Source organism: Rhododendron vialii, chromosome 8a, assembly GCF_030253575.1.
Source record: "Rhododendron vialii isolate Sample 1 chromosome 8a, ASM3025357v1".
Lineage (NCBI taxonomy): Eukaryota > Viridiplantae > Streptophyta > Magnoliopsida > Ericales > Ericaceae > Rhododendron > Rhododendron vialii.
In genome coordinates, this window is record NC_080564.1 from 14,140,418 (window position 1) to 14,165,867 (window position 25,450).

General features: G+C 36.1%; 3 protein-coding genes across 5 annotated transcripts; 1 reads left to right on the forward strand and 2 right to left on the reverse strand.

Moving 5' to 3' along the window:
- Nucleotides 1–3,759: 3,759 nt before the first annotated feature.
- On the reverse strand, nt 3,760–6,948 carry LOC131336440 (uncharacterized). 2 transcript variants are annotated; one of them, XM_058372289.1, is made up of 4 exons: nt 6,552–6,948; nt 6,318–6,425; nt 4,264–4,465; nt 3,760–4,021 (listed from the first exon to the last, which is right to left on the reverse strand). In XM_058372289.1, exons 1-4 carry the CDS (start codon nt 6,759–6,761, stop codon nt 3,975–3,977), a joined length of 567 nt encoding a protein of 188 aa, XP_058228272.1. In that variant the 5' UTR covers nt 6,762–6,948; the 3' UTR covers nt 3,760–3,974. The 2 variants fall into 2 exon arrangements, with proteins under 2 accessions (XP_058228272.1, XP_058228273.1); XM_058372290.1 differs by having other exon boundaries at nt 3,760–4,018; nt 6,552–6,941.
- Nucleotides 6,949–11,678: 4,730 nt separating this feature from the next.
- LOC131336438 (uncharacterized) lies at nt 11,679–13,831 on the forward strand. The gene is made up of 2 exons (XM_058372286.1): nt 11,679–12,101; nt 12,153–13,831. Exons 1-2 carry the CDS (start codon nt 11,801–11,803, stop codon nt 12,923–12,925), a joined length of 1,074 nt encoding a protein of 357 aa, XP_058228269.1. The 5' UTR covers nt 11,679–11,800; the 3' UTR covers nt 12,926–13,831.
- A 1,149-nt stretch (nt 13,832–14,980) lies between these two features.
- On the reverse strand, nt 14,981–18,045 carry LOC131336439 (uncharacterized). 2 transcript variants are annotated; one of them, XM_058372288.1, is made up of 4 exons: nt 17,605–18,045; nt 17,372–17,479; nt 15,486–15,687; nt 14,981–15,239 (listed from the first exon to the last, which is right to left on the reverse strand). In XM_058372288.1, the coding sequence occupies exons 1-4, from the start codon at nt 17,818–17,820 to the stop codon at nt 15,196–15,198; spliced, it is 570 nt and encodes a 189-aa protein (XP_058228271.1). In that variant the 5' UTR covers nt 17,821–18,045; the 3' UTR covers nt 14,981–15,195. The 2 variants fall into 2 exon arrangements, with proteins under 2 accessions (XP_058228271.1, XP_058228270.1); XM_058372287.1 differs by having other exon boundaries at nt 14,981–15,242; nt 17,605–18,022.
- Nucleotides 18,046–25,450: the final 7,405 nt, after the last annotated feature.

Below are 25,450 nucleotides of genomic sequence, written 5' to 3' on the forward strand. Positions count from 1 at the left end.
AATCGGCTAAGAAATTAACTCTAGGGGACTTTCACGACCAATTGATAATGGGTATGGTTTTTCTGATGTTGAAACTGTCTATTAATGAGGAAGATGATGATAAGGCTAATGATAATGATTTAGTGGTGGCAATGGCAATTGACAACATAGTTCAGGATGCGACTATGGTGTCGATGGTCACCACTGATGCATGGCCGAAACTTGGCACAGTCAACTCCAGTCCTGGATTGAAACCTTCGGCCAAGGCAGCTAAGCATGGTGCAGGAGTGATCATGACACTACCTCAAGGTCCGTCTACTAGACCTTCGAGTGTGGTTACAACGGGTGTGGAAACGGACGCTGAGGATGTCGTCACCCTAGGCAATGGTTTTTTTGTGTTCAACTTTAGGGACACGGAAACTTTGGACTCCATTCTTGAGAACGGCCCATATTTTTGTGGGGGCAAACATATTGTGATTAAAAAGTGGCATCCTAGGATGCATCTTACTAAAGGCACCTTCTCTAGTGTTCCGGTTTGGGTTAAACTCTACAATGTTCCCCTTGAATCATGGACCGAAGATGGATTGAGTTATATTGCTAGTTATATCGGTAATCCCCTTTCCTTAGATGATTTCACGCAAAATCATAGTCAGTTGATGTTTGCTCGTGTCTGTATTGAAGTGGAAGCGGCAAAGGAGATTCTCAAGTCCTTTGTTGTTAGTTTGGGTTATGGTGAGCCATATGAAATTAGAGTAGAGGTTCCTTGGAAACCCCAAGCCTATAACATTTGCAAAATTTTTGGCCATACTACCAATGCTTGGCACAATCTAGCCCAAAGCTCCTCCTCCTCAAGTGTGGAAAGCCAAGGAACCAATAGGACAGGAAGTCCCCATTGCTCAAGAGCAAATTTTCAAGGAGCAAGTTGGAAACGAAGATAAAGCATGGGAAGAAGTTAAGAGGAAGAAAGACCATAGATCCCCTCTGAGCATGCCTTTGGTTACCTCCTCTCCTTGCCATTCGGGTGCCTCCTCCGATGTGCTAAGGAAAGATGATATGGGGAATGTGCCTCCTTCGGTGATGGTATCTTAAAGTTGTTTTGATGTGCTGAAGTCGTGTGACACTAACGATTATTCATGTGTGACGGACCAAGTGTCTTATACTTCTCCGATTGTACCCATCCACAATCAGGCTAATAAAAAACAAGAGGTTCCTGTGGCTCCCCGTCGGTCTACAGGTTTCCGAAAGCCTCCAAGTATTCCTTTGGAAGGCGACTTCGTAGGGCCTAGTCATGGCTCAAATCCGTTGGTAGGAGAATCTTCATCCTCTCGAGTGAAAATAAAAGGAAGCTTCACGAGAAGATAAAAATGTTTAAGGCTTCGAGGGCTTAGGTAGTTGGGGCTTAGGTGGTTAAGGCTTGCCTTTTAGAGTTGTGTTGCTTCTTTGAAGTGTGCATTGAGCGTCATCGGATATCTCTTTTACGTTCTTTAGATTTTTTTTTAGTTTTTATTTGCTTTTGTTTGCCTGAGGTATGCCCCCTGTAAACATGAACATTCAGTTATCCTTCTTTAATATCAAGTTAATTTACCCCAAACAAAAAAACACTATCTGCCCTTTGAATACCTAGAGAGAGAGATACATAGTGAAGACTACATGGCCCAAGATCGTAAGAGTACATTGTTGAACACAACATAATGGAGAGCAAAACGAGGCTTTGTGTAAACAATAAAAATGCAAAATCAGCCCTAATTCAATCCTTGCATCTATCTCCAAGCTCACTCAGTCATTTGCTCCATTGGTGGGGTACAAAAAGGGACTCGTCCTAGGTAACAAGCAGGCAAACATAATCGTTGAATGCTAAGCTGACTTCGAATCTACGGGATCTTAGAGCATCTCTAGTGGTGCTTGTTAAGCCATTTGTTAGGCTAATATGAGTCAACTTAGCAAACAAAAAGGTATTCGGCTTCTCCAATGCATATGTTTGTTTTGTTGTTAACGGTGTCAATTGTTAGTTTTGCTGCTACTTTGGGAAAGTTACTAGCAACACCAAATGGGGCCAACTCCATTTAATTTTCTTCCCACTAGTCTCTTCACTTCATAAGGTGCAAGTCCATTGCATTGTGTAAATATGCATACTAGCAAACATATTTAACAAGCCCCATTGGCATACTATCTCATCTTTACAAAACTAGCAAACTCTAACAAATACAATTGGACCCCACATATGCTTAGGTGTCCAGCAACCTAAAAACACTAGTTAACAAACACATTTAACAAGCACCACTAGAGATGCTCTTAAAAGCCATAGACCAAGGGGCGAAGGCTTTTATAAATAGAAGGAAAACACTATCATCAACAACAAAAGAAAGCAAGATTTAATTGAACCCAAACTATCTAAATCCAATTCTTCCTATCGCATTTCCTCTCACCTTTTTAGCTTTTAATTATATTGGTGTGTGGAATGGATGGATTTATGATCCACTACAATAAAAGTGACAAGTACAAACCATAGTTGTCAATCCCGTTCCGTACCGGCCGGTACGTACCGGAATCGAAGAAAACCGGTACCCTAACACCCCAATACCGTTCCGGGCCAAATACCGGTCGGTACCGGCTGTTTCGGGAAATACCGGCCGGAAAACAAATACCGGAAATTCCGTCCGGAATGTTTGCAGTTTTTTTTTTTTTTCCTGTGTTTTCTGGAACGCTAAAAAGGGAAAAAAAATTTGGTTTTTTTTTTTTTTTCTGGAACGTTAATTAAAAAAGGTTTAAGAATTTTAGCAAAATATGGGTTTATCTATAGTACGTGCGCGAGGCTCAAAATCCCGGATTTGCACCCTCCCCTGCGCGCACCCGGTTAATTGGTTTCCGAATCAATTTTTCCAAATTGCATTCGGCCATGGTTTGTTTTCCCGAGCGCGCGAGACCTCTCCTTGGATTTTCATTCACAAGCTAACTAGTGTGCAAAGTCTTTTAAGGTGGAAAAGAGTTTTGTAACTAAGCAATGTGGGACAAAAAGGCAAACACAATATTTTATGACTTCACACCAAAATCCCAACAACAACAATTTATTTATTATGATCGTGAATCAGTAACGTCTTATGACAAGTATTATTGTTAATAGAATTTTTCTGCGCGATTTATACACTTGCAATGTTTGATTTTGGACTCCAAATGGTGAATTTTGTTGTCTTAATATAGATATTTTATGATGAATTTCATGATATGGGAGATTTTTTTGAATTATAATTATATATAATTATTATATATATTGTAGTTGCGGTAAATCCGAAACGGTACCCGGTACCTGACCAGTACCGGTACGTACCGTACCAGTAGGAAAACCGGTACCCTGTCCGAAACGGTATTCAGAACTATGGTACAAACTACAAAGTTCAGAAAATAAAAAAATATTTAAAAAAATCTGCTGTTTTTAGCTTGTTCTTAGTTTCTTAAGAGACTTTTTTACCAAATGTGGTTCAAAGTTTTAGTTTTTCTTTTTCTCTAGACTAAGATTGAATAGAAACACAACTGTTCAATGAAATCATAAAAAACATCACTTTACTAAAAAAGGAACCCGACTTTAAAACGTCCATGCAATGTACGTGCTACTTTTGAATGCATTTTCATTAGCTCGAATAATCAGGTAATGAGATAATGAAGCTTATTTGTTGCTTTTGACTAGCTAAAAACAAGTCTCTCATATATAGAGGACTAAATCACAAACATGTGGCGTGGCAACAATAAAGTAGACTACTGCCACATTTCCGAGCAAAAAAAAAATTGGGTCCAGTAAAGCAATCCTGTATTTGGTGAAAGATATCCTCACATGTATCATAGAGAATTGCTTCAGCTCTTGTGCATCAATACACCAACAACATAACAGGCCATAAATAGGACGATGACATAATTAATTTTCCTCCCAACTACCAAAAACGTCATTATCAGTCCAATAACTTACATCGTACTTCCATGTGATGAAACAAACATAGTAAGCATTAGTGACCTTTCCAAAACCATTCATTCCCATGATTGCCTGAACCTTCTGAAATGAAAAAAGAAGGAAGAAAAAATAAAATCCAAGTTAGATAGTTGTAGAACTCCGTAGAAATTACTTCTCAACACCTACACAATTAAATGAAATACCAGCTTATATTGTGTCCAAGAAACAAAGCACGAAAGAAGATAAGATCTAATTCCTAAGCAAATATACTATCCCATACAGTATTAATGGGTTATATCAGCAAATTACTGGAAGAAGGTTTTGAAGGATGGGATCTGATTTACCTTGTTCATCCTCAGGAGGTTTAAGCCTAAAGGATAGCACCTTCACATCATTTGCCGTCCACCACACCACAGCTTGATAGATCTTAATCGTCCCTCCATCAGCAAGATCCTTGGCCTCGAAGGTTAAATATAACATGATAAAAGCGCATAGCTTAGACAGTGCCATTAAAACCTTCACAAACTCCAGCTCACTATTTGCATCCTGAACAGCACTAGATGTCATCATGAGGTCGCTATTACTATTAATTGAATTTAAAACATGAATATAGGACTGTTTGAGCCAAACCGATGACGAAGTTACAAGCTCCCCCGGCCGTGGTTTTTTCCCCTTTTATATATAGATATATATTTTCACAAAATGGCATCTGACAATTGGAGTAACATTGCCAAAACACGCTTAGAATCCTTAAAGATAGCACTAGCATTGCTATCTCTCATTAACTGTTGAAGATGCTCTGAAAAAGATAGGTACAACTATTTTTAAGTAATAAATGTATAATTATATTAGTCAAGTAATATATAAGATAAAAAGAAGAAGAGAAGCAGCCCATGAGACCATCTGAGTTCTGAGAAGTTTATTATAGCTTTAGCTTTATGTACATAGATTGAAACGAAGATTTATCTTTGAAATCCAAAACCATCGCATAATTATACTGCATTTGTTCTACCATACATTGGACGATCATTTGATACTTCCCAGCTATGCAGCACAGATACGGGATAGGACACGACACAGACAAGCGTACAAGTCATTTCTCTGAAAATTAGGACATAGACACGGACACGTCGGGGACACGTCAAATGTAAAGTGTATTTGTATTATAGAGGTATATTATGATTTCATAAAAACGCCAGAGATATTTTTAGGTGTCCTTAGCATGTTCCAAAATCCAAAAGTGTTGCCAACATGTCCTAGAGTATCTACAAGACTACAATGTGTCTACCTAAAATAAATTCCATAAAATCATTAGAGAAGTATTTAGGCATGTCCAATACGTGTCCGGAGAGTGATAAATTCAGTAAAATCATTAGACAAGTATTTAGGCATGTCGAGCACGTGTCCAGAGAGTATCATATCGTGTCTGTGACCGACGCGTGTTAGACACATACGTGAGGCTAGTAGCCGTGTCTGTGCTTCTTAGCTTCGCAGTATATATTTTCATAGATGTTTAAAAAAATTCAAAGAAATAGAGAAATAGATAATTTTATCTCACATTCTATTTTTTTGTAACTTGAATGCGGTCTGATCATGTGCTTTTCTGATAACCAATCAACTGATTCTTTGCATGGCCAAAGTGGGCTACAATGTGCCCTGATTTGATTAAAAAAAAAAAGGGACCATAATCCAGTCTCCAAGAAATAAAAGGCCAATGTGTCCTCTCTCTCGGGGTGTGTTTGGATTGAGAGAGTTGGAAAGAAAAAGAAGCAAAACTCTTTCCCCCAAATCACTTGTTTGGAAAGAAAGGGAGAGAAATGGAGGGATAGAGTTTCCCATAAACCCTCACTTTTCTAATCTATCCAAAATGGAGAAATTTGGAGAGAAGAAAAGTAATTACTCATTTTGCAAAACAATAATTCTAACACCACACACAACTACACACCCAAATACACACTCAGAATAGAGGTGGGTTCCACACACATTGGGTGTGTAGTGTGTGCGGGCTCCACCCCTATTGTGAGTGTGGGTGTGTGATTGGGTATGTAGTTGGGTGTGATGGTAGAATTATTGTTTGCAAAATACCCAAATTGAGAGAAAACACAATCCTTTCTTTACTTGTCCATCCTAAGTTACCAAACGGACCAAAGAGCTCCAGAGGTAAAAGTTCCTTAGCAATACTATATGTGCATACCAGATTTACAAAACACTATGGGAAACAGAAACAAAGTTATACTTTGGGGATATTAATTGTAAGAAATTTTTTATGAGAAAGAGAAACAAATTCTGTGGGTATGTTATAAGCATTTTCCCTAAGTTTTATGCCTTAAACAGCCAGGGTAATCCATAAAACAGGAAAAAAAGCAAACTGGAAAATAAGCAAAACAGAAACAAAGACCTTGAAGCGACGGTTGTATTCCTCCACCGCAACCTGCGAGAACATCTTGAAATCCAAGCCAGTCTTGTCGCTTATGACCATCCGATAGGCATAACGTACATCAAACCCCTAAAAAGAGTTCGGGGGGGAAGCACCAAATTGAAACAAAACAAAAACAAACAAAAAAACGGAAAACAAAATGGGGAAGAAAGAGTATTATAGGGGCCGCGTGTGATGTTTTGTTTTATTACTTACATCGCTCTTCTCAACTGGTACGGTTATGTCTTCATTGTCACAACCACTATCATCATCACTCCATGAATACGCCCTTGGTGATCCTGAAGGAGGCAACTCCATGTCTGGTTTTTTGTCCCCAAACAACTGAACGAGGCCAAACTCATCGTCGCATAAATTTGAATCTGAATCTGAATCCGGAAAATCCAGATCAAACAATGCATCCCACATTTTCGAGCAACTCACGCGGCAATCAATAAACAGAGAAAACCCTAGCCACCAAGCCTCGCCCTAAAATCCGTGGGGATGGATATATATCTTCTGTCCCGTCTCTCCAATGGCCCGGGATCCTCCGTCCGAGTTTCCCTAACCTACCCTTCTGTCCCAGCCTTTCTTCGGCGTCACGTTGCCCACTCCAAGTGTCTTTAACTTTTATTTCCTTTTAAAGCATCTTCAATTCAATATTCTATTTAAAAGTATCAAAATATTATATTTTATATTTTATTCATAAAATGATTTTAGAGTAAATCACTATTTTTATTTACTTCAACCACAAACTTTTTATTTATACATCTAAAATCACTTTACGAAAAAAAAATCTTTTTTTATACTCTCATAAGGATATAGTTGGTATAAAAATTTAGTAAAAAAAGCTTACAAGGACAAAAATGTCTTTTAAAAAAGTGAATAGTGTTATAGAGATGATTTTCTATATTTTCTTTTACTCTCTAAATATAGAGGATCAAAATCCAATACTCTCAAATAGAAGAGAGTTGAGAGAATGGATTAGAATGCTTTGATACTCTCAAATAGAGATATATAGTATAGGTAGGAGATGCTCTTATAATTCCTTTAGGGAAAAAATCAAAATGATCCATGTAGTTAAGTGTTTGTGTCAACTTGGTGCCTGTAATTTTAATTGGCTCGATTTGCACTTTATACTTTCCATTTTGTTCCAATTGCTAACTGCCGTTAAGCCTTTTTAACAACAATTAGAGGTGGAGGTAGGGGTCGAGGCAGAGATGGATGCAGAGGTGGAGGATGAGGCAAAGGAAGAGCCAGAGGCAGAGGAGGAAAGGCAATGATCAGTAACAGGCCATTGTTACCAACATGGGACTACTCAAAACTTCAACATTCCTAGTTAGGAATCAGTGCATGGGCCAATTGTAGAAAAATGAATTGAATGACGGGGCACTATTTTTTGTAACCACTTGGGTTGTTAAGTTAGATTTATTGTAACCTAGTTGGGTGGTTTGTTATGTCTATATATTAAGTTATGACTTGCTAAATTTGGAACTGAATTTATATAATATTCTGACTTTTGAACATAATTCTTTATCATGTTGTGACTTTTGGATCTATATCATGTTGTGACTTTTGGATATCGTTCTATATGCATTTTCAGTACTATGCAAAAAAAATAAAACATCTCAATATTTTTCCACAAGTTGAATGGTAGACAATATTAGTGGTTATGTTGTTTCATGGCTGATCATGAAAATGCTGAATTGGAGGGCAATTTTTTGCAGAAAATTATAACCAAATTTCTTCTCAAGTGCCTCCTTATCAATGGATTATGAAAAAATGAGCTGTATTTTGGTTCAGAGGTATATTAGGGAAAGAGGGGAATGAGAGAATTACTGTTTTAACCCCCAAAAAATGGGCCATTTGATTTTGCTGTTAAAAGAACTAACAGCGAACTAACGGCAGTTAGTAATTGGACTAAATTGAAACAAAATAGAAAGTACAGAGTGTAAATCGAGTCAATTATAACTACAGGGATCAAGTTGACATAAACACTTAACTACATGGACTATTTCAGTTTTTTTTCCCATTCCCTTTTAAATGAATCAGAACACGGCCAAAAACTTCCCACGAACGCCCAGGTTCATCCAATTAACAATTTAACACCAATTCTATTATCTTGATGCTGATTTCGGAGGTGTGCACTAATCAATCAATTGGGCTTATTTGGCTTCAAAAGTCAAATAGTAATTTTTTTTTGTTTCAATTCAAATTTTTTTCTCATTTGTTAGTTTTGTGTGAAATTTTTGTGACTTATTGATTTGTCTCGACGAGAAGAATCGGAAAAGTAAAAAAATTTGATTGAAACTCATAATTTTTAAATAAAAAAAGGAATAAGTAAAATAAATTGTCTTATTGATTTATTTTTATCTTTATTCAAAAAATTATGAGTTTCGATCAAAATTTTTTACTTTTTCGATTTATTTCGTTGAGACAAATCAATAAGTCACAAAAGTTTAACGCAAAACAAACAAATGAAAAAAAAATTCAAATAAAGACAAAAAAATAAGTCACCCTACTTTTCAATCCAAACCCACCTGTTCGAAATTTAAAGAAAAAATTAACTTTGGAATGAGGAAAAATTTCCCAATTACTGCAACTGAACATATGCACTATTTACCAAAAAAAAAAAAAAAACTGAACATATGCATTATCTAGAAAGTGCTTTGATGGATCTGAGCCAGTTTACGGGTACCTTGACTAATCCTGGGGAACCAATCCCACATCCACTTGCGAGAGTCCCAATTAAAGTCAAAACAAAACTATGTATGGACTGACCCTAAAGAAGTTGATAGCACTGAAGAGTTTCGATAAAAAAGATCTCAGTGCAGGTTAACAATTAAAGGGTGGTTTTTGTTTAATAAGTTAAGTAACTTTTTTTTGTCTTTATTCAAATCATGATGCATTCTTTCAAACTTAATTTTCTTCTTTATTTTGTGTGTTTTGTTCGTCGTAATTTTTTTTTTTTTTTGATTAATCATCCATTTCAACGAGAGGGTCTAAAAAGTACAAAATTATGACTAAAAGCAAAAAAAAAGTTTACTAAAGACGAAAAAAGTATTAAAATGGTTGCCTTATTTGTCTAAATTACCATCTTATTTGAATTCTTTCAACATCGGTCTATACTTTTATATTTTTTCGATTCCGAGACGAACTGTTAATTCCAAAAATTATGACAAAAAATTAAACAAAAACTTACAAAAGTAAAATATATCAAAATAAGTTTTAGACTTATAAGTTTAAAAGAACACAGCTAGTCTTTTTAACTTATTTTTGTCTTTTTAAAATAATTATGAGTTTCGATACAAAAAAATCTACTTTCTTGATTCGTTTTGATAAGACGAATTAATAAATCACAAAAGTTGATGCAAAATTGACAAAACAAAAAAAATTGAATAAAACCAAAAAACTAAGTCATTATTTAGCCAAAACCACCCAAATACTCATTAGAATTTTTTTATTTTTTTACAAAAAGTGCCGAAGTGTAGTTTTTCTACTGCACTTGGAACAAATATTGTTTCTCTTGGATGACAGGTGATAAAGAAAGAGGTCTGATTCATTTAAGGGAACTAATAAAAGGGAATAGAAGGGAACGGAATGGGTTAAACTAAGAGCATCCCCAATGTTATAATCAAATAAAAGGTTTTTAAAGTTAATAATGTTGGTGTAAAATATGACTCATCATACTATAATCAAACTTACCAACCTTCTTAGAAATAATCAAATTTTGGGCACAGAGATTTTGTTTGGGTTCGGAACTTCCATGGACGCCACTTTCTCTGCAAAATCCCAAAGTCTCTTGGTAAGTTTTCTCCTCTACTTCTTCCCCGTCCTGCTCTTCCTCTATTCGGCCCCCATTCTTCCTTGTCCAAGCTGCTCTCGATTCCTTGGCCTCGTTGAGGTACTCTGATAGAAAGAAGTGGATCTCTCACCAACGCGAGTGAACAGTTCCTCGTTGAAACACACAAGGAACTGTACTCCTGAGGCTATTTCCAAGAGGCTGATAACGCAGGGTTTTGGGGCTTTTTGGGGGGTTGGCTTGCTACTTTAGTTTAGAAGAGGGAGCAGATAGGGAGATGTGGATGCTCTAAATAAATACTCTCTCCGTCCCAAAATATTTGTCCGGTCCGCAAAACGGGCTGTTAAAAATAATACAATTTTTGCAAGAAAAAATCAAAAGTTTTTTAACAACTAACTAGATATCAATGAGTATTTTTAATTTGTGAAAAAAGTTTGAATTTTTTCTTGAAAAAGTTGCATTATTTTTATCACTCCGTTTTGTGGACCGGACAATCATTTTGGGACAGAGGGAGTAGGAATTTCCAACAGCTAACACCAACCTCCATTGCTCCTCTCTTTCTAAAACCTTCCTCCCTTTCCTCTCATTTTTCATCCTCTTCATATCCAGCTTCGTCCCTGTCATCTTCTGATCCCCTTCCCTCATATCTCTCTCTCTCTCTCTCTCTCTCTCTCTCTCTCTCTCTCTCTCTCTCTCTCTCTCTCTCTCTCTCTCTCTCTTTACCCTCTTCTACTTCTATTTCTATTTCTATTTCTATTTCTACTTTTCCTTCTTTCTTTTCTCCCTCATTATCTTTCCGAAAGAGTTTTCTTTTCCATGACTCGGGCACCAATTGCTTCATCTCTGATTCTTGACATTTATTGTGCTAGTATTTCCAATGCCAAGAGTTTTATAATCGGTGACGGACCTCTTTTCTATCAATTTTAGGATTGTGGGTTCTTCAATTAAAATTTTTTCATCACTCATGTGCTGCAATCTCATCTTTCATTGAAGCTCTTGAGTGGTCACTTGCTCATAATTTTCCACATATTAGTTCTAAAACAAACCATGCTTCTACTTTCCAACACCTTGAATATACATCCGAGTTACCAGCCATGGCCACCCCTCTTTTCTATGACTTTTTTCTTGGCTCAGTGTTTTCATTCCTGCAGGATAACGCTCAGCCATCATTTATAACTTACTGGTTGATTTTAGCCATGGATATGCTGCTTTGATGATTGAATTATGCTTTATCTTTTAGGCTTGTATTGTGTCTCGGCTTCTATTTTGTTTTAGGCTTGTGTTAGGCATGTCTTAGCCTTGTATTTGTCTTAGACTAGTAGTTTAGCTCTATTGTTGCTCTGTTGTTTTTTGCATGGGTTTGTACTCCAACTCTCAAACCTTTTGTACCTCTTATTAACTATGCTATTCTCATTTTACCCAAAAAAAAAACCCTCATCCGCAAACTCAAAAACACTATCTGCAGGGTGTACGGTGGAGGGAAGAAGGGGGGAGTGGGGGATGTGCGCAGGATAGCAGTGGAAGTGCAGGACGAGAAGCTTGGTGGTCGACTCCACAGGTTAGTCACTCAAGGGGCCTCACCTAGGCTTCCCCGTTCTTCTCTCGTCAGAACGGTATGTACCCTCCCTACTCTTATTAGGGCTTGACATTAGGGTCTTTGCAAATCATGGGTAAACAAAAATCGGCTAAAAAATTAACTCTACGGGACTTTCACGACCAAATTGATAATGGTATGGTTTTTCTGATGTCGAAATTGTCTCTGTTAATGAAAAAAGATGATGAGGCAGATGATAATGATTTAGTGGTGGCAATGGCAATTGACAACATAGTTCAGGATGCAACTATGGTGTCGATGGTCACCATTGATGCATGGCCGAAACTTGGCACAGTCAACTGCAGTCCTGGATTGAAAACTTCGGCCAAGGCAGCTGAGCATGGTGCAGAAGTGATCATGACACCACCTCAATGTCCGTCTGCTAGACCTTTGAGTGTGGTTGCTCGGCATCCTTCTGTTCAAGTGGACAAACCAGAAGGTGAAACTACTACTTGGACAAAATGGAAGATTTTACTTACCAATGAAGTTAAAATTGGAAGGCTAAGTAAACACCTTAAGAAGGCTCCAATTGTGTATGAGAACGGTCAAGTCATGATTCCGACTAATATTTTTGAAAATGGGGCTATGAAATGGAAAAATGTCATTGTGAGCTGCTTTGTTGACAAACAATTATCCTACTTTCAAGTTAGATCCTGGGCACAACAGGTGTGGAAAACGGACGCTGAGGATGTCATCACCCTAGGCAACGGTTTTTTTGTGTTCAACTTTGGGGACACGGAAACTTTGGACTCCATTCTTGAGAACAACCCATATTTCTGTGGGGGCAAACATATTGTGATTAAAAAGTGGCATCCTGGGATGCATCTTACTAAAGGCGCCTTCTCTAGTGTTCCGGCTTGGGTTAAACTCTACAATGTTCCCCTTGAATCATGGACTGAAGATGGATTGAGTTATATTGCTAGTTATATCGGTAATCCCCTTTCCTCAGATGATTTCATGCAAAATCATAGTCAGTTGACGTTTGCTCGTGTCTGTATTGAAGTGGAAGCGGCAAAGGAGATTCTCAAGTCCTTTGTTGTTAGTTTGGGTTATGGTGAGCCATATGAAATTAGAGTAGAGGTTCCTTGGACACCCCAAGCCTGTAACATTTGCAAAAAATTTGCCATACTACTAATGCTTGCACAATCTAGCCCCAAGCTCCTCCTCTTCAAGTGTGGAAAGCCAAGGAGCCAGTAGGACAGGAAGTCCCCGTTGCTCAAGAGCAAATTTTCAAGGAGCAAGTTGGAAACGAAGATAAAGTGTGGGAAGAAGTTAAGAGGAAGAAAGACCATAGATCCCCTCTGAGCATGCCTTTGGTTACCTCCTCTCCTTGCCATTCGGGTGCCTCCTCCGATGTGCTAAGGAAAGATGATATGGGGAGTGTGCTTCCTTCGGTGATGGTATCTTAAAGTTGTTTTGATGTGCTGAAGTCGTGTGACACTAACGATTATTCATGTGTGACGGACCAATTGTCTTATACTTCTCCGATTGTACCCATCCACAATCAGGCTAGTAAACAACAAGAGGTTCCTGTGGCTCCCCGTCGGTCTACACATTTCCGAAAGCCTCCAAGGATTCCTTTGGAAGGCGACTTCGTAGGGCCTAGTCATGGCTCGAATCCGTTGGTGGGGGAATCTTCATCCTCTCGAGGTGAAAATAAAAGGAAGCTTCACAAGAAGATAAAAATGTTAAAGGCTTCGAGGGCTTAGGTAGTTGGGGCTTAGGTGGTTGAGGCTTGCCTTTTAGAGTTGTGTTGCTTCTTTGAAGTGTGCATTGAGCGTCATCGGATATCTCTTTTACGTTGTTTAGATTTTTTTTTAGTTTTTATTTGCTTTTGTTTGCCTGAGGTATGCCCCCTGTAAACATGTACATTCAGTTATCCTTCTTTAATATCAAGTTAATTTACCCCAAACAAAAAAACACTATCTGCCCTTTGAATACCTAGAGAGAGAGATACATAGTGAAGACTACATGGCCCAAGATCGTAAGAGTACATTGTTGAAGACAACATAATGGAGAGCAAAACGAGGCTTTGTGTAAACAATAAAAATGCAAAATCAGCCCTAATTCAATCCTTGCATCTATCTCCAAGCTCACTCAGTCATTTGCTCCATTGGTGGGGTACAAAAAGGGACTCGTCCTAGGTAACAAGCAGGCAAACATAATCGTTGAATGCTAAGCTGACTTCGAATCTACGGGATCTTAGAGCATCTCTAGTGGTGCTTGTTAAGCCATTTGTTAGGCTAATATGAGTCAACTTAGCAAACAAAAAGGTATTTGGCTTCTCCAATGCATATGTTTGTTTTGTTGTTAACGGTGTCAATTGTTAGTTTTGCTGCTACTTTGGGAAAGTTACTAGCAACACCAAATGGGGCCAACTCCATTTAATTTTCTTCCCACTAGTCTCTTCACTTCATAAGGTGCAAGTCCATTGCATTGTGTAAATATGTATACTAGCAAACATATTTAACAAGCCCCATTGGCATACTATCTCATCTTTACAAAACTAGCAAACTCTAACAAATACAATTGGACCCCACATATGCTTAGGTGTCCAGCAACCTAAAAACACTAGTTAACAAGCACCACTAGAGATGCTCTTAAAAGCCATAGACCAAGGGGCGAAGGCTTTTATAAATAGAAGGAAAGCAATATCATCAACAACAAAAAGCAAGATTTAATTGAACCCAAACTATCTAAATCCAATTCTTCCAATCGCATTTCCTCTCGCCTTTTTAGCTTTTAATTATATTGGTGTGCCGAGTGGATGGATTTATGATTCACTACAATAAAAGTGACAAGTACAAACTACAAAGTTCAGAAAATAAAAAAATATTTAAAAAAATCTGCTGTTTTTAGCTTGTTCTTAGTTTCTTAAGAGACTTTTTTACCAAATGTGGTTCAAAGTTTTAGTTTTTCTTTTTCTCTAGACTAAGATTGAATAGAAACATAACTGTTCAATGAAATCGTAAAAAACATCACTTTACTAAAAAAGGAAACCGACTTTAAAACGTTCACTTTACTAAAAAAGGAAACCGACTTTAAAACGTTCTTGCAATGTACGTGCTACTTTTGAATGCATTTCATTAGCTCGAATAATCAGGTAATGAGATAATGAAGCTTATTTGTTGCTCTTGACTAGCCAAAAACAAGTCTCCCATATAGAGGACTAAATCACAAACATGTGGTGTGGCTGGCCTGGCAACAATCAAGTAGACTACGGCCACATTTCTGAGCACAAAAAAAAAAAAATTGGGTCCGGTAAAGCAATCCTGTATTTGGTGAAAGATATCCTCACATGTATCATAGAGAATTGCTTCAGCTCTTGTGCTTCAATACACCAACAGCATAACAGGCCATAAATAGGACGATGACATAATTAATTTTCCTCGTAACAACCAAAAACGTCATTATCGGTCCAATAACTTACATCGTACTTCCATGTGATGAAACAAACATACTAAGCACTAGTGACCTTTCCAAAACCATTCATTCCCATGATTGCATGAACCTTCTGAAACGAAAAAAGAAGGAAGAAAAAAATAAAATCCAAGTTAGATAATTGTAGAACTTCGTAGAAATTACTTCTCAACACCTACACAATTAAATGAAATACCAGCTTATATTGTGTCCAAGAAACAAAGCACGAAAGAAGATAAGATCTAATTCCTAAGCAAATATACTATCCCATACAGTATTGATGGGTTATATCAGCAAATTACTGGAAGAAGGTTTTGAAGGATGGGATCTGATTTACCTTGTTCATCCTCAGGAGGTTTAAGCCTAAAGGATAGCACCTTCACATCATCTACCGTCCACCACACCACAGCTTGATAGATCTTAACCATCCCTCCATCAGCAAGATCCTGGGCCTCGAAGGTTAAATATAACATGATAACAGCGCATAGCTGAGACAATGCCGTTAAAACCTTCACAAACTCCAGCTCACTATTTGAATCCTGAACAGCACTAGATGTCATCATGAGGTCACTATTACTATTAATTGAATTTAAAACAGGAATATAGGAGTGTTTGAGCCAAACCAATGACGAAGTTACAAGCTCCCCCAGCCGTGCTTTTTTCCTCTTTTATATATAGATATATATTTTCAGAAAATGGCATGTGACAATTGGAGAAACATTGCCAAAACACGCTTAGAATACTTAAAGATAGCACTAGCATTGCTATCTCTCATTAACTGTTGAAGATGCTCTGAAAAAGATAGTTACAACTATTTTTAAGTAACAAATGTATAATAATTATATTAATCAAGTAATATATAAGATAAAAAGAAGAAGAGAAGCAGCCCATGAGACCATCTGAGTTGTGAGAAGTTTCTTATGGCTTTAGCTTTATGTACATAGATTGAAACCAAGATTTATCTTTGAAATCCAAAACCATCGCATGATTATACTGCATTTGTTCGACCATATATTGGACGATCATTTGATACTTCCCAGCTATGCAGAACGGACACGGATACGGGATAGGACACGACACAAACACGCGTACAAGTCATTTCTTAGAAAATTAGGACACGGACACGTCGGGGACACGTCAAATGTAAAGTGTATTTGTATTTGTATTATAGAGGTATATTATGATCTCACAAAAACGCCAGAGATATTATTAGGTGTCCTCAGCATGTTCCAAAATCCAAAAGTGTTGCCAACATGTCGTAGAGTATCCACAATGTGTCTACCTAAAATAAATTCTGTAAAATCATTAGAGAAGTATTTAGGCATGTTCAATACGTGTCCAGAGAGTGATAAATTCAGTAAAATCATTAGACAAGTATTTAGGCATGTCCAGCACGTGTCCAGAGAGTGTCATATCGTGTCTGTGACTGACGCGTGTCAGACACAGATACGTGAGGCTGGTAGCCGTGTCCGTGCTTCTTAGCTTCGCAGTATATATTTTCATAGATGTTTAAGAAAATTCAAAGAAATACAGAAATAGATAATTTTATCTCACATTCTATTTTTTGTAACTTGAAGGCGGTCTGATCTTGTTCTTTTCTGATAACCAATCAACTGATTCTTTGCATGGCCAAAGTGGGCCTAGAATGTGCCCCGATTTGATTAAAAAAAAGGGACACAATCCAGTCTCCAAGAAATAAAATGGCAATGTGTCTCTCTCTCGGCGTGTGTTTGGATTGAGAGAGTTGGAAAGAAAAAGAAGCAAAACTCTTTACCCCTAATCACTGGTTTGGATAAGAAATAGGAAGAAAGGAAGAGAAATTGAGGGATAGAGTTTCCTCTAAACCCTCACTTTTCTAATCTCTCCAAAATGGAGAGAAAAGAAAAGTAATTACTCATTTTGCAAAATACCCAAATTGAGAGAAAACACAATCCTTTCTTTACTTGTCCATCCTAAGTTACCAAACGGACCTAAGAGCTCCAGAGGCAAAAGTTCCTTAGCAATACTATATGTGCATACCAAATTTACAAAACACTATGGGAAACAGAAACAAAGTTATACTTTGGGGATATTAATTGTAAGAAATTTTTTATGAGGAAGAGAAATAAATTCTGTGGGTATGTTATAAGCATTTTCCCTAAGTTTTATGCCTTAAACAGCCAGGGTAATCCATAAAACAGGAACAAAAGCGAACTGGAAAATAGGCAAAACAGAAACAAAGACCTTGAAGCGACGGTTGTATTCCTCCACCGCAACCTGCGAGAACATCTTGAAATCCAAGCCAGTCTTGTCGCTTATGACCATCCGATAGGTATAATGTACATCAAACCCCTGAAAAGAGGGCGGGGGAAGCACAAAATTGAAAACAAAACAAAACAAAAAAAGAAAACGGAAAACAAAATGGGGAAGAAAGAGTACTATAGGGGCCGCGTGTGATGTTTTGTTTTATTACTTACATCGCTCTTCTCAACTGGTACGGTTATGTCTTCATTGTCACAACCACTATCATCATCACTCCACGAATACGCCCTTGGTGATCCTGAAGGAGGCAACTCCATGTCTGGTTTTTTGTCCCCAAACAACTGAACGAGGCCAAACTCATCGTCGCATAAATTTGAATCTGAATCTGAATCTGAATCTGGAAAATCCCAATCAAACAATGCATCCCACATTTTCGAGCAACTCACGCGGCAATCAACAAACAGAGAAAACCCTAGCCACCAAGGCTCGCCCTAAAATCCATGGGTATGGATATATATCTTCTTGTCCCGTCTCTCCAACGGCTCGGGATCATCTGTCCGAGGAAAAGATCCTCTGTCCGAGTTTTTCCTGTCCTACTCTTCTGTCCCACCTTTCTCAGCTGCCACGTTACCCGCTCCACTTCTCTTTAACTTTTTAACTCTGTGATCTGGAGTATTCCCTTTTAATTTCCCTTAAATGAATCAGAACACGGCCAAAACTTCCCACGACGCCCAGATTCATCCAATTAACACCAATTCTATTATCTTGATGCTGATTTCGGAGTTGAGCACTAATCAATCAATTGGGCTTCATTGATTTTATAAAAGTCAAATAGTAATTTTTTTTGGTCTCAATTTAATTTTTTTTTTTCCATTTGTTAGTTTTGTGTGAAACTTTTGTAATTTATTGATTTGTCTCAACGAGAAAAATCAAAAAAATAAAAGAATTTGATTAAAACTCATAATTTTTAAATTAAAAAAAGAATAAGTAAAAAAAATTATTTTATTGACTTATTTTTATCTTTATTCAAAAAATTATGAGTTTCAATCAAATATTTTTACATCATTTCGTAGAGTTCGAAAGGGTCTTTGGAAGGCTTGTGGATTTGAGGCAACGATGGTCAAGTATTCAGAGAGGTGTGCGTGGATTCGGCAAGAGCGTCTAGATTTAGGTATGTGGAGTTCAAACTTATAAAAGAGTTCTTGTAACCTCGTGTTTAGTAGTGCTTGATTTTTTCCCGTGTAAAAGAAACCAAACTAGTCTATTGCTGCTACTCGCTAATTTCCAACATATGCCTCGGTCCACGATTTTTTTTAAGATAAGAGAAGTAGGAAAAAAATAAAGAGTGCCGCTATTCGCAGCCCTTTATTTTCTCCCGTAGCCCACTGCATTTCGGTAAATGGTTGTTGAAAATCATAAATAACATTTCGGTAAATTGTTGTTGAAAACAAGATTATATTTCGGTAACTACATGTCGAAAATATGTTTAACTTTCGGTAAACAACTGCCGAACATGCATTTTTGGTAAACATCTGTTGAAAAAAATATTATATTTTGATAATTGGATGCTGAAAATATATCTCAATTTCGGTAACTAATTGTCGAGTATAATTGGAAATTTTTAACGGGCCATGGGAGTAAATAGAGGGCTGCGAATAGCAGCGCCCAAAATAAACAACGACAGCACTAAAGAAAAAATATTAAAAAAATAAGGGAAATTTTTAAAAATGGTCCCTCTAGTTTGCACGAGTTCTCATTTTCGTCCCTCTACTATTAATTGTATCAATTTTAACCCCATAGTTTTCATTCCATCTCAATTTCGTCATTCTCCCTGACGTCGTCCATGAAACAAACGGAATTGAAGGGCAAAATTGTCATTTTCTCTCACAGAGGGACCAAATTGAAATTTTATGCAAACCAGAGGGATTATTTTTAAAATTTTACATTTTACTTTCTTTTTTTGCAGATAAAATAAAAAAAGACCATAAGTAATGTATTTGACAACTTAATTATTTTTTATTGGGTAATCAAACTATATTGAAAATTTTATATTTCATTAGACATTACAAAAATATTAGAAAATGCCCAAATCAACCTCTTAGCTAATGTCTTTGTATCATGTTCATATAATCTTCTTATTTTTTCACCCAATAAAAAAAATGTTTAAAATTCGTGTTTATTTGTTATATGAGTGATCTTATGAGTAAGTCCCAAAATAAATACACTTATGCCCATATTTTAATGTATTTGATCTCTTAATATTTAATAGTGTTTCATTGCTTAATTAAACACAATTACAAGATTTATAAGTACTACTAAACAACTTTTTCTTTTTAATCATGTGACAAAAAAAATAACGATAGTGAAAATTCAATTGAAAAAAAAAATTTAAGACCAAGACAATTAACATAAGGGTTGTTTTTCGAATTTTCTCATATTTTTTGTGATGTATATAATAAAAACTTTACAAAATTTCAACATATATTTTATTATTCAATATAAAATGAGATGAGAAATATATTATATATGATGTATTTTAAATTTATTTACAAAAACAAAAGTAAAAAATAAAATTATAGAAATAGTTCCTCTAGTTTGCATGAAATCTCAATTTAATCCCTCTGTGAGGAGAAATGACAATTTTGTCCTCCAATTCCGTTTGTTTCATTAACGCCGTAAACGAGAGGGACGAAATTGAGACAGAATGCAAATTACAGGACTAAAAGTAACATAATTGATACTAGAGGGACGAAAATAAAAATTCATGCAAACTAGAAGGACCATTTATAAAAATTTCCCAAAAAATAACAAAAATAACTAACAATGTGCCAACCATGACACGAGATTGAATGTTTGAACCCGAAAGAAACCCCCCAAACCTCTATTTCTCCTCAAAACCCATCAATCTTCACCTAAAACATTGCACAACTACTAAACTTCTATCTTGCAAACATCACATGGCTACATAAAAAGTGCACAGAACAATTGTTGTACATCGGGTTACAAAAAGAAACAAACGGGGCCTAAGTACCGGGATTTTTATTTTCATTTTTAACAAAAAGTACATAAACACTCCTCAACTATCACTTTATCCCACGGAGACCCCTTCACATTTAAATCGCCCATGAAGACCTTCTCAACTACTCCCCATTACCCAAGTGACACCCTTCCGTCTCATAACCGTACTCTCTCTCTCTCTCTCTCTCTCTCTCTCTCTCTCTCTCTCCTCACCACTTCTTTTTCAAATCCTATTTATGGGTTTCGTACCCATTCTCAAATCTTTACATGGGTTGGAATTATTTTTCCAACATCAAGGTTAATTTGTTCACATTTCTGTCCAATCATACACACATCTCTTCTCTCTCTCAAAACTCTGTCCTCATAACTTCTTTCTCGAATCCAATTTTTGGGTTTTGTTACAATACTCAAATCTTTATCTGGGTTGGAGTTATAGTTTTCCCAAAGACCAAGGTTGTGTTTACACGTTTGTACCTGTATCCATATAAAAATTGCTCAAATCAAGCATTTTTCGGTCATTTTTTTTGCTAATTTCTCGCGGGCACTCTTAAAATCACATTCTGCACACATTGAACGGTTCGGATCATAAAAATTTGATCGAAAACTATAAGATTTAGATTTTGGGTGTTTTTTTAGGTGTTTTTTTGAGTGTCCCCGGAACCGCCCCGATATATATATATTGGATGCACTATCTCTTAGGAATCAGAGTATTTCTAACAATTCAGTAGGGTGACTGATGAACTATTGGATGCACTACTTAAAGAGGAAAGTAGAAACACTGATGCACTACTAGCACTATGCTAGAATTGGAAAGAACGAATAGCAAAAGCACTATATCATTATATAATAATAATCAATACAATTGGTCTTATCTATACCATAATTAAACATTTTATTGGAAAATCTAATAACATTACTTCTAGAATACATGATCAGCTAAGTAATTTACATTGTCCAACACTAAGCAATTTTAGATGGTACAAAGATGTTTATATATCTAGAGTAATGCTTAGAGATGTTTTTACTCCTTCAATTAGTATTTTAATTCTGCTATCATCATTTGAGCATTCTGTCAATGGCCACCTAAGTTGTTATCTATCCGTTTTGTAAGTCCTAGTGTGAGGCAGTCATGAAGGATAGGATTACGTAGTGTTTACTCCTCATGGTATCAGAGCCAAGTAGGATATAGTTGAAGGAGTAAACACTAAGTAATCTGTAAGTTGTTTTTATTCCTATTGAATTTTCAATTGGTATTTTAATTCTGCTATCATCGTTTGAGCATTTTGTCAATGGCCACCCAAGTTGTTATCTATCCGTTTTGTAAATCCTAGTGTGAGGCAGTTGTGAAGGATAGGATTAAAACTAGGGTATGCGTGTATACAGGATAGGTCTTAAACATGGTTGTCTAGGATTAAAATATTGAAAGAAGAATCTCTAGGATTAAGTACAATGAATAGATTATTCAAGTGTAGCTCTTCAGCCAGCTCTCAATAGCTTCGTTATCTGAATTTCCAGACATAGTCAATCAAGAAGAACATGAGTACCAAGATTTAGATACAGAATTAGGAAATTGGAATATACTCAAAATCCCAGTAAAAGAAATTTACAAATCAAGTTTTTTAGAAGATACTTTTAAAACTGATCAAGTAGCAAAAACTGTAGAACAGGTTTATGCTATTACTAAATAAGAAGAAAGATGCACACTTCTTAGTAAAGAATCAGTCAAACGACACCTCGAAAGAGGATATAGCTATATTCATGTAGAATTAGTACAATTAGCTATTAAACCCCTTACAAGAAAAGGACTAAACTCTTCAGTCTTATTATCCCTAAGAGATAATAGATTCACAGTCTACAGTGATAATCTGTTATGATTAATGGAGTCAAGCTTACATAATGGTCCAGTTTATTTTAACTGTTACTCTGATTTACCTCTTAGTCTAAAAGATAAGAATATTTTGAAAGCCTTAACTTTAAATATTCAAACTGCCGGAGCAATTACTTAAATGCTCGAAGGAAGTCAATCAATTGCCTTAATTTACCATATTTATTATAAATGTATAAAAACTAATTTGAATATTCATGCCTTAGACAAAAGTCCTAAGGATAAAACTGTACTCATACAAAGTAGCACTAATGCTAATATACACCCAAAACCATCTCCTGGAGTGATATCCAGTTACCAGCCACTTGGCTCAGTGAAAATGAAAGTTACCCACAAAAAATGCAAAATGATACGATTGATCTAGACTATATTCAACAATACCTAGATGGTACGGTTAGGATAAATTTTGATCAACAAAGAGTAAATCCTCCTCTTAGAATTAAAGAACTAAACAGATCAAATAGTTCAATAGCTATGTCTAGGCAAGATAGAAATTTACTTGATCCTAGAGTTAAGCTAAAAGGTGTTGAATTAAGTTCACAAATCAGTAAACCGTGTTATTCTACACAGTCAAAATTTGAAGAAGACACCTCCTAAGGTCTCCAACTCAAACTGATTTTGAAGAAGTAACCTCAAACCCTGTTGATCCATCTTTATTTGTCATGAATAAAGAATTTAATATTGATATTGACAAATTATTCTTAGAATTTAAGTCAAAAGAAAATAAGCAAAGAAGAAAAGAATATGCTAATAAATATACATCTTGTCAACAAGAAAAGATAATAGCTCATTGGGAAAGATTTATGGAAGATACAAGAAATGAAGTCTATTTTTTCGATTACTTAGAAAAATATTATAAAAATGCCAGCACTATTACAAAGTAAAACGGAAAAAGAATTCTTGTCCTATTTCTCAGGATAGTATCACATCTCCCACCAATGAGAACCTTTGCAAACAAGAAATAGAAGAATTTAAAAGAATAAATGTAATTACTAAAGATTCACCAAAAGAAGAATTGTTAATTGACTTAATTAGTAAAATGGACGATTCTAAATTAAAACAAAAATATATTATAAGACTTAAGCAACTCTTGTTGCAAAAATCACAACACATTAAACCAGTAGTAAAAATTAATGATACTATAGATCGAATAAATAAAGAAGTTACTTTACAAGACCTAAAACAAGAAATGAATCAAATTAAAAAAGATATTACCAAATTAAAAGAATCTGATAAAAAAAATAGAATTAGATAAAAGTCTTGACAAAATTCATAAAATTAATCAGTTGTCTGATCATCAAGATGAAGATATTGACTATCAAGATTACCAAAAATGGTATGCTAAAGTCAGATTAATAATAAATGATTATGAAATAGAAGTCAGTGCTTTTGTTGACACTGGCGCAAACTTAAATTGTATCCAAGAAGGTTTAGTACCTACTAAATATTATCACAAAACGACTAAACAACTAAGCTCTGCAAATGGCAGCAAAATGCGAATTAAATATAAGTTACCCAAAGTTTATATCTGTCAAGATAAAGTTTGTTTCAGAACTTCTTTTGTTTTAGTTCAAGATCTCACTGATAGAGTAATTTTAGGAACACCTTTTATCTACCTACTTTATCCTTTTTACAACCAATGAAGAAGGAATTATTACTAAACCCTTTGGCCAACAAGTAATATTTAAAGTTCTTAACAAAACCAGAACAAAAAGAACTAAAACAATTGAAAAATCACTCTATATTTCCATCTATTAACATATTAAGTCAAAAAAGTAACCAATTAAAATTCCTACAAGAAGAAATTAGATATAAAAGAATTGAAGAACAACTTACCAATAAATTTCTTAACCAACAAATTGAAATTTTCAAAAATAAACTAGAAAAAGAAGTTTGTTATAACCTTCCTGATAAGCACCTAAGATTGCTTGATCGTGGTGCTTAAGTCCGTTAGTTAGAAGTGTTTTTAGTTATTATTTGTCGCTTTTATTCAATATTGCTCGTAAGGTAGTTTATTAAGTGTTTCAGGCAAAACGCCCTTAAAAGACGTATTTTAATTGCAAAGCCAACCCCCAAGTTAGTTCAAGTATCATCGCCCGGTGGAACTTGTGCCAAAGTGACCAAAGAACGAAAGCGAGAAGCGTCGGGCAAGCCAGTGGTCGTCGGGTGTCAAGTTCTGGAGGCTAGCTTTCCTTTCTGAAGATAAGCTCTGCGTATCGATACGAATTAAGGGCCGTATCGATACGCGTTCGTTAATTGGGCAGGCAGAGAGTTCTGTATCGATACGGCCATAAACCGTATTGATACGGGCGCGTTATGGGGAAATTGATCTTTTCAACTTAGCGATGTGGTATCGATACTTTTCATAATCCGTATCGAAACGGGGAGCTTTCGGCCAGATATTTTGTTACTTTTTGGACTTTCTATTTATGGAATACTTGCCTTTAATAGTATGTTTCTTAGATATTTGATGAGAGAGAAACCCATTGTGTATAAATAGGGGCTTTATCTCTCTCTTTTGGGAGCTAGCCCATTACTAACTTTAGTGTTTTCCTCCATTAATGTTCTTTTAAGCTTTTCAAGAGTAATTTCCATAGAACTCAAGTAAGTTTGTTATCGTTTGTTAATTTCTCGTTAATTAAAGTTGTTCGTACGACTTGGATCATTTATAATATCAAGTTTGTTTTCCTTTTTATCGGTTAAAAATCATGTATCGCTTTTATGCTTTCTTTTATGCTTTAGCTATGTGTGAGTAGTCGATAGGCCAAGTCTCGGGATAATCTTTCCCGAGTACTTAGGTGGTTACTTGGTTCTCAAATCCTCGAGCTTAAAACCATGATTTTCGGAATAGAGCTTAACTTGCATCTCTGGTCTAAACAAGGGGTGTTAACTCCTTGGTAAGATATTTAGCCAAGCGGTCTTGGCAAAAAGCTTACCGAGTACTCGTGGCCTCCTATGTGTTCGACAAATATTAAAAACAAGTTGGTTCGTCTCCGTTTAATCACATCTTTCGTTAAACGAAGTCATTAAAGCTAAATCCTCCGGGCGTGAGCACGCGGTCGTGACTCTCGCCTGAGTTATAATTGAGAAACGGTAACGGCTTAAGTCAAGGGTTAGACGATCCCTAGACTTGCCTCTTTTAGTTTATAAAGCTCGTA

Excerpts from the sequence above, each read along its gene's own strand:
- LOC131336440 (XM_058372289.1), bottom strand. The coding sequence starts at position 6,761 with ATGTGGGATGCATTGTTTGATCTGGATTTTCCGGATTCAGATTCAGAT. Across the intron at positions 6,426-6,551 it reads TACCAGTTGAGAAGAGCGAT|GGGTTTGATGTACGTTATGC; the intron begins GTAAGTAATAAA and ends AACTCTTTTTAG. Across the intron at positions 4,466-6,317 it reads AATACAACCGTCGCTTCAAG|GATGCAAATAGTGAGCTGGA; the intron begins GTCTTTGTTTCT and ends AGTGCTGTTCAG.
- LOC131336438 (XM_058372286.1), top strand. The coding sequence starts at position 11,801 with ATGGGTAAACAAAAATCGGCTAAAAAATTAACTCTACGGGACTTTCAC. Across the intron at positions 12,102-12,152 it reads GATCATGACACCACCTCAAT|TGGACAAACCAGAAGGTGAA; the intron begins GTCCGTCTGCTA and ends CTTCTGTTCAAG.
- LOC131336439 (XM_058372287.1), bottom strand. The coding sequence starts at position 17,820 with ATGTGGGATGCATTGTTTGATTGGGATTTTCCAGATTCAGATTCAGAT. Across the intron at positions 17,480-17,604 it reads TACCAGTTGAGAAGAGCGAT|GGGTTTGATGTACATTATAC; the intron begins GTAAGTAATAAA and ends CCCTCTTTTCAG. Across the intron at positions 15,688-17,371 it reads AATACAACCGTCGCTTCAAG|GATTCAAATAGTGAGCTGGA; the intron begins GTCTTTGTTTCT and ends AGTGCTGTTCAG.